The sequence below is a fragment of the Misgurnus anguillicaudatus genome, chromosome 7 (genome assembly GCF_027580225.2).
Source record: "Misgurnus anguillicaudatus chromosome 7, ASM2758022v2, whole genome shotgun sequence".
Classification (NCBI taxonomy): Eukaryota; Metazoa; Chordata; class Actinopteri; order Cypriniformes; family Cobitidae; genus Misgurnus; species Misgurnus anguillicaudatus.
Genome location: NC_073343.2, coordinates 8,241,553 through 8,254,910, shown reverse-complemented (window position 1 = coordinate 8,254,910; position 13,358 = coordinate 8,241,553). Strand labels below are relative to the sequence as shown.

The following is a 13,358-nucleotide window of genomic DNA, read 5'->3' as shown; positions in this document are numbered from 1 at the left end:
ATGCTTGTCATGAATGTAATGAATTATGAAACAAATGTCATAAAAATATGCTTACATTAAAGTGTGCTTTTAAGTCTAGGCAATGCTTTTGAGTTGGTGAAACTGTCCATGTATGTGTTAATCAGCACCTAAGCCATTTTACGATCCTTTGTGAATAGGTCTTAGTGAGTTAGGATTCCTCTCGACTTCTTTTAAGCTGTCCCAGACTTAGGTGCTACTTTTAGGGCTAAAATGCTTCGTGAATTACTTTTAGTGAAAAAAATTAGGAGTCCTAAAGTTAGGAGCGACATGCCCATTATTTTTAGGAGTTGCTCCTAAATTCGCCAGTTAGGAGCTACTTTCAGCCTTAAAATTCTTTGTGAATACGGCCCCAGGACAATGAGCTTAAGCATTGTATACAGACTGGCTTAAGAAAAACAAAATACGCCATTTGGAGTGGCCTAGTCAAAGCCCAGACCTTAACCTGTGGAATGACCTCAAGAGAGCGGTTCACACCAGACATCCTACAAATGTGTCTGAGTTAAAGCGGTTTTGTAAAGGGGAATGTGCAAAAATTGCTTCTGAACGATGCGCAGGTCTGATTCAGAACTACTGAAAGCGCTTGCTTGAAGTATTTGCTGCTAAATGAGGCTCAACAAGCTGTCAAATCCAAGGGTTAACTTACATTTTCCTCCAGCACTGTGAATATTTAATGAGGGTTCTCAAAAAAAGACACAAGAAACTAGAATTATTTGTGTGTTGTCACCTTATGTACATTGTGTTTGTTGTGACCTAGATGAGGATCAGATCACATTTTATGGCAAATCACAGTAGAAAACCAGTTTATTCCTAGGGGTTCACACACTTTTTCTTGCCACTGTAAACAAGGCATGTGATCACTCAGCGTTATCACCCTATATAAATATCAAAAAAGAGCTGGAAAACAAACAACAATTTGCAATCCAATCGCTTATTCCAACCCGGAGCAGCCTATGAATATGCATGTTGCCCTGCCCATTGGGACAGAAAACCTGTTCATGATCCGCTGTTTGACAGTAGAATTTACGATCCTCTGTGCGGCTCCAAAACAAATGTGATAGTCACGCGGGTTTGGCGACTTGAAGGCGGATCCGCATAGGGGTCTCCTGCTGTGTGGGTAGTGTTATAAGGAAATCCGCCTTGGACTCATTATCAGTATATAAGTAATGCTGTAAACTTTGAAAACCAACTTTTCCTCAATTGAACGATGGATGCTCTGACGGTTCTTTGTGTGCTTCTAACCACCACAGGCTTTCAAGGATTCAGCAAAGGTGACAGCCCTATAGAATATGTACCTACTGAACAAGGTAAAGTTCCACTAGAATTTAAAAGTACTAGAGTTGTTCCATTACTGTACATAAAAAGGTTGCAAATCAGATATCGCAAATTATAGGCCTTTCTTTATTTTATGTGTGGCGTCTAAGGTTATGGAAAAGGTAACATACAATCAAATTGAAAATTGTATTCTTAAAAATTATATTTTGTATCTGGGTTAAGGCTACTGAAACTTGCAAGCAGCATTTGACTGACAACATAAAAAATTAGTGCTTTTTAGCCTTCAGTCTTCAGTTATTTTAACACATTATGTGTCATTTTGTGTTAATTTGTGTTCAAATAAATAAAAGGAACAACACAAAATGTGTGGTGTTCTAAAAAATATATATATAACACATTAGGTGTGTTGTCCATAACTAGACACAAGATCTGTTATTTTAACACATTCGTTTGAAGAGTGTAGCCTACAGTTTTATGAAATTCTGACAAACACATTGAAATTCATTTTGATTCAATGTAATATCCAGCAATAGGAATTGAGAAATTTCAAATGAATGCAAAAAGACCAGGTAGCTTGGATGATCATGTCTATGTGTTATCTTACAGCAACAACCACAACCACAACAACAGGTGAATATAATGATATAATATATTTTCATCCAATGCATATTGTTTTGTAAAGCAGATACTGCTACCACATCAGAACCCTCAACGACTGATATTCCATAACATTAGGTGGTGGGATATGAGTGTGCAATGTTAATTTTGGTTTGATGCTAAAATATTGTTTTTTTGTCCCGACTCTTATGACACAACATTGGATCCATCAGAAGCAGAGGCGTCATGCCCATTCAAACTAAGGGGGCACGTGCCCCCTTGGTTTTTTTGAGCCAATGGATTTTGCATCCAATCTTAAAATCAAATAAGCGTCCATTAATCTGTTATTTGACGTTTAATCTATTTAATATGCACACTATTATACATTCTGTGCTGCATCCTTGTCACTTTTCGGATATTTTCGCCGTTTTGATAGTGTTTTGATCATGTTACATTACTTTTATTCTGGCGGCAGCTGGTGCTGCACTCAGTACAGTCGCAGACGTCATCAGCGTCTGGGCGCGCTCACGAGCTCTCTCCTGTTGCTGGCTTGCTGCTGCATTTTTCTATCTGAGGAATTAAAACGTGTTAGAAACGCTCACAACATTTCCAAACCCCACTACGGTAATGTGCAGTTAACCTCCTCTGTGTAGAAAATGTATGGTTTTAAATGTGACCGTCTCAACGTTATATTAGTAGAGATTCATCTTCTTGGCACAACGCCAAAGTTCGCCAGAGTTCACGCGGGCGCGGAATCTCACATGCTCACATATGAGGTAAACTTTAATGCAAAAATCCGTTCCTCTAATAATTTTATCTAAACATATTTTTTTAAATCATTATTGAACATTAAAATCAATCACGTGGCTATAGCTTATGTCATTTTCGTTGTTTATATACTTTATGGATTTAAAATTACATTAATTTTATAAGATAATGCAGTTGTTGTGCAAAATGCATTAATGACACAATTAAACAAGCCATTAAGACTTAAATAAATAAAACATGCCGTTTCAGATGTAAATATGATGCAAATGTGTCATTATTCCAATTGAATAGTATTTGATATTAAAGTTAGTCAACACTTTTATTTTGGAGGTTTTTGCATGAAAGCAGGGGTTTTCAGATTGTTAGAAATGTAAGTGCCATGGAAAAGACTGAAAGCTCTATAATATTTCGTTTGATGTCTGTGTATGCACAAATTTCTGTTAGCTGTTGACACTGTGCCCCCTTAAAAAAAATTGGTGCATGACGCCCCTGATCAGAAGGTATTTGATGTTTTTTCTTTTTCAATATGCTAGAGAGTCCAGGCTTGATGCACTAAAGTACTGCATATCAGTTCAGCACTCGATATCTGATATTTTGTTTATGTTTGTTGAGTCTCTACCTTAACACTCTGGGGTTGACTGCGGGCGCCGCAAACTCTTTATTTTCAATTTCTCTGCAAAAAGACTTAGATTACTCTGTTGATTTCGGACATACAGATATGCTTTATACATCATTTAAAACGTTAAACTGTCTAGTTTTTTTGTGTCCACTCCCAATAAAAACAAAATCTTGTGCTTTTCTCAAAATTAAGAAAATAAACATGATGCGAGTTCTGGGGGCCGTTTCAATAAGGAGGTTCAACCAACTCCGAGTTAAAACTTAAACTCTGAGTTGACTCTCTGAAATAGGAAACTCTGCATTTTCAGTTACAGAACTTCTGATCTGAGTTAGTTCTAAGCAAGCACACGCAATTTCAGGCCACAAGTCCACATGAAGTGCGCCATTTTGGACAGGGCCTATGAAAAGCCAATGGAGCTCCAATATTACAATTCACCATGGCAACAGCACGTGACAAAGAGGTCTAAATCCTTTTCACTACTAAAACTGAAAGTGTTACTACAAGTTTACAGCAACTACGAGCATACATTTTAAAGAAAAGAGTTGTTGTTGGAAATTGCTTCTCTAGTAAATGCAAACATTTAATTTTTCATCACGGTTCAAATATCAGAAGTAAATAAATGGAGGACTGAACGTTATTATATTCATTTTTTTATGCATGCAATCCTATGGACAAAAAGATGACAGCAGTTCAGATAAAAATGAAATTAGGCATAATACTTGGGCATAAAAGGGCTACAAACTTTACCAATGTTTGGTATGAATAAAACAGAAATACAACGAGGCGGGATTCGAGCTCAGATTGCTGACAGTATGTCTGTCCAAACTACTGTGCAGCACTACCCACTAGACCAGCAACAATGTATACCTACATTAGAAATGTAAAGTCAGCTGTTCAGATCTAAAAGCACCGCCACAAAGGCTGATATTACTCATGAAAGGATATTTACATCTGTACAAAACCCACTGGCCTTAGGTTGAAAAGCTTTAATTTAACTTCTTTTGCCTTAATGCCAAAATTATTTATAAACCATTCACTTTTCTTTGTAATGAGAACAGTCATTTAGAAAATGATAATGCTAGATGGGGCAGTGGCCCAAAAGCAAAAAGGGCACTATGGGGGGTGGTACTATTATTATGGTTTTAATGAAGTATTATAAATATGATGTGTTATATTACTAGCATCAACTTAGACAAGTGATTATAATGGGAAATATAATAACAAGAATTAAAGTCTGCTAAACATTCAATATGATTTATCTGTTGGTTTGATGGAGCTTTGAATCCATGTGTGCAATGTTGAACTGCCTTTAGCAGCCTCTCTTTCCATTCTCTGTTTCTTTGTTTTTGTTTTTTCTACAAAGTGTGCCAACAGCAGCAAATGTAGTGTTTATATTAACTTAGATCTGATCGGGAACATTAAATCAATTAGACACGCATTGTAACGTTAATACTAAGAATGTGGATATTTTGTTGTTGTTTCCTTGATAAGTTGTTAACACTTTTAGAACATCGACAGCAAATCATTAGCGGAAGAAATACATAAACAAGCTTACAAATTACTAATTCTGTGGTTTAACAACTGATATAATGTAATGAATCTACCTGTTAATGCAACGGACTTCGGAAACTGTCGTCTTCGCTCTCCAGGCAGAGAGTGAACACCGTCACAGAGATGCTGCGGAGCGGTCAGGAAAACACGAAGTGGATCGCCGGAATCAGTGGATCTTTAGCGGAGCGGTAACAATAAAACGGCTTTTGGGGCACCGTGTTTAGTCTATGTTCCGCGTTTTGCTGCTTTCCGCAAGTCTCTCATATTAAAAACGAACACGACACCCGCCTGAAAGGGTTTTTAAAATATGTATTTAATATTTAATAAAACTGTATACATCATCATGCGGGCCGGATTGGACACCTTTGCGGGCCGTATCGTATGGAAATCCAAAGCTTTCCCTCATTTGCATATTCACTAAGTACTTACAGAGAGGCTGTATGATCTCTTAGTAGTCATATATCACACTCATAAGAGGAATGGGTCAAATCTGTTTTTCTCCTCTGTAGATGGCTCCCCCTCCTGCAGGGATAGCTGTGGCTCATTTGTTGGCACTTGTGCATGTTACAGTGCTTGTCAAGATCTGGGTAACTGTTGCCCTGACTTTACAAGTGAGTTTTTGATCAAACAGACAAATCCTTCCCGACTGAATATATATATATATATTCACTATAAATCCTTACATAATGTAAATTTACTTATTCAGTTTTCTTTATTTTCTTTATAGCCTACTGCTCAACTTATAAACCGGATCCAACAGATTGGGGTTTGATCATTTATTTAAATTTAAGGAACATTATTGACTCTAATTGACTCTGAATGTACTGATTATCATTATTACTCAACATCTGCACTTCCAATCGCTGATACCAATAGTTTGGTGGTTATAGTAACTTCTGTCATATTTAAATTACCAATAGTTTGGTGGTTATAGTAACTTCTGTCATATTTAAATATGCGGATTACATTTTCTGAATATTATTAATTGACAAAATTTCATTAATATTGAACATTTATGACAGTACTCAAATGAATTGCCTTTTCCTGTTCTCTTTTGATTGAGAGGAAAAATTGGCCATGACTATCAGCTGTTTTTAAACTATTGGCCGATATCGAGGAAAATGCTTTAATCGGCCGATACCTATTATTGGTTGATATATCAATGCATCTCTCTTTTACAGTTGATTTTCAGTCAGTAGTCACACATTGTTTGGGGAAGCTTTGTTCTCTCTGTGATTATAAATTACACCAGCATGTTGTATTATAAGTAAAACATATTTCTCCCCTCTTTAGTTGAGATTCACACATGTGAGTATTACTGTGGCTTTGACTTTGGTGTCTGCTCTTGCGAAAGCTCCTGTCAGTACCATGGCACCTGTTGCTTTGACTTTGAGTGTAAGTTCTTTAAATCACATGAATTATAATGCCTATAACTTACTCTTCTGATATCCAACAGCTTTCCGCATGTGTCAAAATTACATTTGAACCAATATAATAATATGACAGAAGAAATCTGTTGTGTAAGTGTTTTTATTTCATTCTCTCTTTTTTACTCAGGGGTTTGCCCAGTGTCCACAACAACCACTACAACCACGGCAGGCCCGGAAGAACGTAATATACAATATTGTGTGACATTAGGGTTTTCACACTTGAAATAGGTTACCAGAGGTTATTCTAAACCACGGGTTAACAGAGTCCTGAGTTATGAGTTTCACGTTTCACAATGTTCATACTAAAAGTGTTTTTTATCTTCAATCTGAATACTGATTCTAATGATACCTAAAACCTAAAAAATCTGTTCATTAGTTTAAGGAGACTGTACGTACAACCTGCCTTAACCCTGGGTTAAGAAGCGGTTTATCCATGAAACTAACCTAGTCTTATAAAACCCTGCTCTGAAGAATTACACAGCTCTCTAAAATGCTAGATTTTGATTTTGCTTTAAGGGTTTAGGAATGCACAATGTGAAACATCAGATTATGAATACCCAGGGTTATCTCTTAACCCCTGGTTTAGCATAAACCGTGTGAAACTTGTAATCCAGGATTCTGATAACCAGTGGTTTAGAATAACCTAAGGGTTAACTACTTTAAGTGTGAAAAGCCCTTCTATAGTCATTCATAATCAGAGTGGTAATAATAAATTAATATATTTTCTCTTTTCCTCAGAAATTAATGTGTTTTGCGCGTATAACTGTGATATTGACTTTGGCCATTGTTCATGCAAGAGCTCTTGTCAGTACCTTGGCAACTGTTGCCCTGACTACGAGTGTAAGTTCCTCGAAATCATTCAAAAATATAATAACTAAAATCTACCCAGTTTTTCATATGCAACAGCTGTCCCCATGTGTCCAAATAACAGCACCAATACAATAATATAACAAAAACTACCGTTAAGTTAAATTCAAAGTTGTGGAACTTCAGTGTTTTGTTGGTGTTGTTTTACTTTATTTTCCTTTTTTTACACAGGGTACTGCCCAGTGTCCAAAACAACCATGGCAACAGGCTCGACAGAACGTAATATACAGTAGTGTGACATTAGGGTTTTCTCACTTGAAATAGGTTACCAGAGGTTATTCTAAACCCTTGGTTAACAGAATCCTGGGTTGAGTTTCACGTTTCAAACTGTTCATACTAAAAAATTTTTTGTAGAACTTCAATCTGAATACTGATTCTAACGATACTTTAAACTTAGATAATCAATTCATCAGTTTAATGAGACTGTCTTCTGTCTTAGTCTTTTCACACTGCGCTTAACCCCTGGTAAAGTATAAACAGTGTAAAATGTGAAACTCTTCACAGGATTCTGTTAACCCGGGGTTTAGAATAACCTGGGGTTAACTATTTCAGGTGTGAAAAGCCCTTCTGTAGTCATTAATCACAGTGGCAATATAAATTCATATATTTTCTCTTGTCTCTCTTCTCAGTGTCCACAACAACCAGTACAACCATGACAACCATAACAACAGGCTCGACAGAATGTAATATATAATATTGTGTGACATTAAGGTTTTCACACTTCAAATAGGTTTCCCGAGGTTATTCTAAACCCCAGGTTAACAGAATCCTGGGTTATGAGTTCCAGGTTTCACAATGTTCACACTAAAAGTGTTTTTTGTCCAACTTGAATCTGAATACTGATTCTAACAATCCTAAAACTTAGATAATCAATTCATCAGTTTAAGGAGACTGTTTTCCGTCTTTGTCTTTTCACACTGCGCTTAACCCCTGGTAAAGTATAAACAGTGTAAAATGTGAAACTCTTCACAGGATTCTGTAAACCCAGGGTTTAGGTATCATTAGAATCAGTATTCAGATTCAAGATTTACAAAAACACTTTTAGTACGAACAGCATGAAACGTGAAACTCATAACCCAGGATTCTGTTAAATCCGGTGTTTAGAATAACCTGGGGTTAACTATTTCAAGTGTGAAAAGCCCTTCTGTAGTCATTAATCACAGCGATAATAATAAACTATCATATTTTCTCTTGTCTCTCTTCGCAGTGTCCACAACAACTAGTACAACCATGAAAACAGGCTCGACAGAACGTAATATACAGTATTGTGACATTAGGGTTTTCCTAACTCGAAATAGTTAGCCCAAGGTTATTCTAAACCCCGGGTTAACAGAATCCTGGGTTATGAGTTTCACATTTCACGCTGTTCTAATTAAAAGTGTTTTTGTAAATCTTGAATCTGAATACTGATTCTAACGATACCTAAAACCTAAAAAATCAGTTCATTAAAGGAATATTCCATTTTCTGAAAAGAAAAATGTTCATGTCTTTCTTTGTTCAGTCCAGAAGAGATTGTGTTTTTTGAGGAGAGCATTGCAGGATTTTTCTTATTTTGATGGACTTTGATGGACACCAACAATTGATACTTAACTCGACACTTGGCAGTTTTTTTCGGCGGAGTTTCAAAGGACTATAAACAATCCCAAACAAGGCATACTGTAAGGGTCATATCTAGCAAAACGATTGTCATTTTTGACAGGGAAGATAAAGATATGTACTTTTGAAGCACAACTTTTCGAGTAGGTCCGGTCCAGTGCGACCTAACGTAAATGCGTAGTGACGTGGGGAGGTCACGTGTTACATATATAAAACGCACATTTGCGGACCATTGTAAACAATAAACTGACACAAAGAAATTAACTAGTATCAGTTTACATACAACATTGTAGGAACGGTCCTCTTTCAAGACGCTTGTAAACATTCGGGCGGAGTTTCGCGTTCGTCCCCTGTGACCTCTTGACGTCATGACGTATTGCGTGGGGTCAGCTGGCGCATCATGACCGGATCTACATGAGGAGAAGTTGCGCTTTAAAAGTATATGTTTGTTATTTTTATTGTCAAAAATGACAATCGTTTTGCTAGATAAGACCCTTGTGCCTCGTTTGGGATTGTTTGTGGTCCTTTGAGGCTCCGGTGAAAGAAACTGTTAAGTGTTAAGTATTAAATGTTGGGCTCTATCAAAGTCCATTAAAATGAGAAAAATCCTGCAATGTTTTCCTCAAAAAACACAATTTCTTCTGGACTGAACAAAGAAAGACATCAACATTTTGGATGACATGGTGGTGAGTAAATTATCTGGATTTTTCTTTTAAGAAAATGGACTAATCCTTTAATTTAAGGAGACTGTACAATCTGTCTTAACCCTGGGTTATGGAACATTTCACACTTGTAATTTGGAAGCCGATTGTCCATGAAACTTACCTAGGTCTTCCCATGCTCTGAAGAATTACACAGCTCTCTAAAATGCTAGATTTTAATTGGCTTTAAGGGTTTAGGAATGCACAGTGTGAAACGTCAGATTATGAATACCCAGGGTTATCTCTAACCTAAGGGTTAACTTTTTAAAGTGTGTAAAGCCCTTCTGTAGTCATTCATACTGTAATCAGAGTGGTAATAATAAATTAATATATTTTCTCTTGTCCTCAGATATTTATGTGGATTACTTTTGCGAGTTTAGCTGTGATATTGACTTTGGCCCTTGTTCATGCAAGAGCTCTTGTCAGTACCTTGGCAACTGTTGCCCTGACTACGAGTGTAAGTTAAAGGAGGATAATAGATAAAACTTTCTCAGAGCTGCAATCTCTTGATTTGCTATGTATAAATTAAAATACTATTTAATAATAAAATAATTCTGCTTTAAAGGTCACAATAAAAACACTATTTCTCTCATGTTAATCTTGAGTACTATAGAGTAGTTCTGCATCCTTCATATCTCCAAAGAGTCTTTAGTTTTATAAGATTTATAAAGGACAGATCAGCTGTATCGGTATTTTCCAAAAAAAAAGCTAAGCTTCTGGAGGCGTACCATGAGCGGAGCCAGTCATGAGCACAAAACATTATCCCACTATTTCTATTCACTATGATTAATAACTTGATTCACTAAATGTTCGTGCAAATTACATTATATGCACTTACGTAATGAGTGTCAACAAAGCACAGACATTAATACAGTTTTATTTACCGCCTGCAACCATGGCTTTGAACCAGATTTTTTTCACAATTGGTTCGTTCCGAACAGAAACAGTATTTTAATGTTTTCGATTCAACCCTAAAATTTATGTTCCTGAACCGGTTAGAACCAAAATAAAGTTCCCAAAACGGTTAAAATGGTTCCATGTCAACTCTGGGACATACAAATAAGTAGGCTGATCGTTAAACTTAAATTATTAGTCTACCTTTTCCTTAAGTCTCTATCATGTCATCATTAAACATTAAAAAGGCTACATTATGTAAGCAGCATAACTGTAATTCTGACACACCTACATTTGTTGAGTGCACTTAAACAGCATGCACACACAGACGGAGAACGAATTCCAAAAGGCGTTTCGGGAAGAAGATGCAGCATAAACAGTGGCTCCACATAAAGTGAAAATTATGTTGTTTTTCAGTGCTTTATTCGCCAAATGTATTTTAATGGACTACAGTAAGAGACACAGTAGCGCAACTTTCTCTCAAGTTTATACACCAAGAGTTATGATCTTTGAAGGGCATAGAGATAATCACGTTTGATTTGAGTAAACCGGACACATTCAACCGCATGTGCATCTGTGCGTACATAAAATGTCTCACTTTAGCGCCTTTTTGCGGTTAAGTTGTTTAACATTACTTAAAGGTGCAGTGTGTAATTTATAGAAAGATCTCTTGACAGAAATGCAAAATAATATACAAAACTATATCATTAGGGGTCTATAAGACCTTTTTAAAATGAATCATTATGTTTTTATGACCTTAGAATGAGACTTATTATCTACATACACCGAGGGTCCGTTACATGGAAGTCGCCATTTTGTGCCGCCATGTTTCTACAGAAGCCCTTAATGGACAAACGTTTTTTACTAAGTTGTCTCCGACGATGACGTTTTTTTCTGTGGCGGCTACAGGAGCTTCTCTATGCGTTTTAAAAGTGAGGGGTGAGCAGTGGACTGAGCCGTTGGTTGCATTTCACAACCTCACCACTAGATGCCGCTAAAATTTACACACTGCACCTTTAAGTGTTAACATTTGCAAGCCTTTGAAACACTTGAAAATGTGTTGTGATCTGTACCGGTTAAAAGCCTGCTGCAACTCCTGAATGGTTGTGTTATCACTGGGGTCGTCCCATTTCAACAAAATCCAATGTTAAACAAACACACTTGCACAACTCTGCTACTACCCTCGAAAAACAAACTGCATCCACTGTTCCCATAAAGCTTCAATTTATCTCACAAACAAAAACCCTTCTTTGGTGACACTGAATTTTTTGTCAGCTTTTTGTCAGCATGTGCGCTATTCCGGGGTGGAGTGCCAATATAAGGACTTTCACTGTACTTCCATCACTCATTAGGTAACAGAATCAGTAGTCGAATTAAACTTTCCAAAACTTGTAAGAACCCTCCATCCTACATCCAAATTGTTCTCTAAAACTTTGCCCATGGGAGCCCAGTTCTCTAACTGTGTGAATAAGTCAGAATGCATGCTTTCATTAGAATTTAAAATATAAAATCTGGTCATATTGTGCATGATTTATCAAAGCATATTGCCCAAAAATGCATCTGAAGTTAATTTATGCTTTGCTAAAGCTTTATTCATTTTTCCTCTTTGACTCAGCGTATTGCCCATCGCCTACAACATCATGGCCACCCATAACAGGTATAGTACTACTGTAACAGCATGGCTTATTTATTCTGATACTGTATCTTGATTCTCATGATACTTGTTTGTAACTATACTTAATTTCTTCTGATCTGCAGATAATCACACAGCATGTGGAGGACACCTGTATGGTTCTGGGCTGTTTTCCAGTCCCAACTATCCACACTCTTATTACAACAATACATACTGTGTGTGGTATCTTTCTGCCCAGGCAGGACAGAGGATCTTCTTGTCATTTGCCGATGTACAGTAAGTGAAAGATCAGCTTTATTACAGTGTTGGTGCATGTTTGCTATCAACAGATGTCTTACCTTTAAATCATTAATACATTAATACACATTTTGACCCTCCTGAAGAGTTTCTATCCTGTGTTCTATTCTATCCTACATATTTCTAAGTGTTTACCTTAAATACATGTATGATCATTACTTGAGGAGGTGACATGTTTTCTTGTAAATGAACATTTTGTCCGGCTCTTATTATTAGGTTGAGTAATTTCACTTTGATGGCAATGAAAATATTATTTTCACCTTTAAATTAATGTCATCTTAGTCATTTAATTAGTATTCAACAAATTTGACAGTCGTTGGTCTTATGCTGCATGCAAGTGTTGTTCTTTTTCTTTTGCGAAGACATCTACATCTAAAAAAATCCACTTCTTTGGACAAGACAGTAAACCGTTGCAAAATCACTAAAGATGCAACTAGAAACATTGTAAACAAGTCAGATGACACTGTTAAAGGTGCCATTTGTAATAATTGAGGTAAAAGATTTAAAAAATGAGCTACTCGCATTAAAAGAATGAGAAGAAATAAGGGCAAAGATGTCATTAAAAAAATGACAAGGTATAGTGCTGCAGAGATATCAATCTGAATTAGCATGCTAAATTACTAGCTACAGCCCGGCAGGTGTCGTAATACCAGTTTCGACCATGGGAGGCGGTATGCGGGCCACGTACATAACCGCCAGCCAAACTGCAATACATGAATAAGTTGTATGTGTGGGAAGTACAGCCCTCTACTACCGCTGCGTCCGAAAACTTATGCGGCTTTCACATAGGATGCGGTGTGCGCTGCGCTCGCCGCTGGGTTCCGCGCAGCCAAACGATTTGTGCTCTGATAGCCAGACCAAAGTAGGCGGGGTTTTCAATAAATTACTACAGTGTTTATATTTGCGTTAAATAGTCGATGAGGAATACAGAGACTGATGTTGCTCGTCTCCATTTCACGTAACTTTAAGCCTACCTACAACAATGCTGCTTGACTTAAAACACACCTGACATGCCAACTTGAATTGCTACGTGTTTCCATGACACGGCTTTCCTTCCGATGCGTCTGTAGGAGCATACACTTGTATTATAAAGCTCTGAGAATCCCGAGTAT

At 36.9% G+C, this 13,358-nt stretch overlaps 1 protein-coding gene across 7 annotated transcripts; it reads left to right on the top strand.

Moving 5' to 3' along the window:
• Positions 1-1,166: 1,166 nt before the first annotated feature.
• LOC141365251 (uncharacterized) lies at positions 1,167-12,212 on the top strand. Of its 7 annotated transcripts, none has more exons than XR_012370451.1 (11): positions 1,170-1,325; positions 1,900-1,923; positions 5,338-5,439; positions 5,556-5,594; positions 6,122-6,223; positions 6,386-6,439; positions 6,997-7,098; positions 7,297-7,344; positions 8,333-8,377; positions 9,772-9,879; positions 11,932-11,965. XR_012370451.1 is itself a non-coding variant. In XM_073869365.1 (11 exons), the coding sequence occupies exons 1-10, from the start codon at positions 1,308-1,310 to the stop codon at positions 11,968-11,970; spliced, it is 636 nt and encodes a 211-aa protein (XP_073725466.1). In that variant the 5' UTR covers positions 1,170-1,307; the 3' UTR covers positions 11,971-11,973; positions 12,075-12,212. The 7 variants fall into 7 exon arrangements, 4 of the variants coding, with proteins under 4 accessions (XP_073725469.1, XP_073725466.1, XP_073725468.1 ...); XM_073869365.1 differs by lacking the exon at positions 8,333-8,377 and adding an exon at positions 12,075-12,212 and having other exon boundaries at positions 11,932-11,973; XR_012370450.1 differs by lacking the exon at positions 11,932-11,965 and adding an exon at positions 7,755-7,808 and having other exon boundaries at positions 1,171-1,325; positions 9,772-9,868.
• Positions 12,213-13,358: the final 1,146 nt, after the last annotated feature.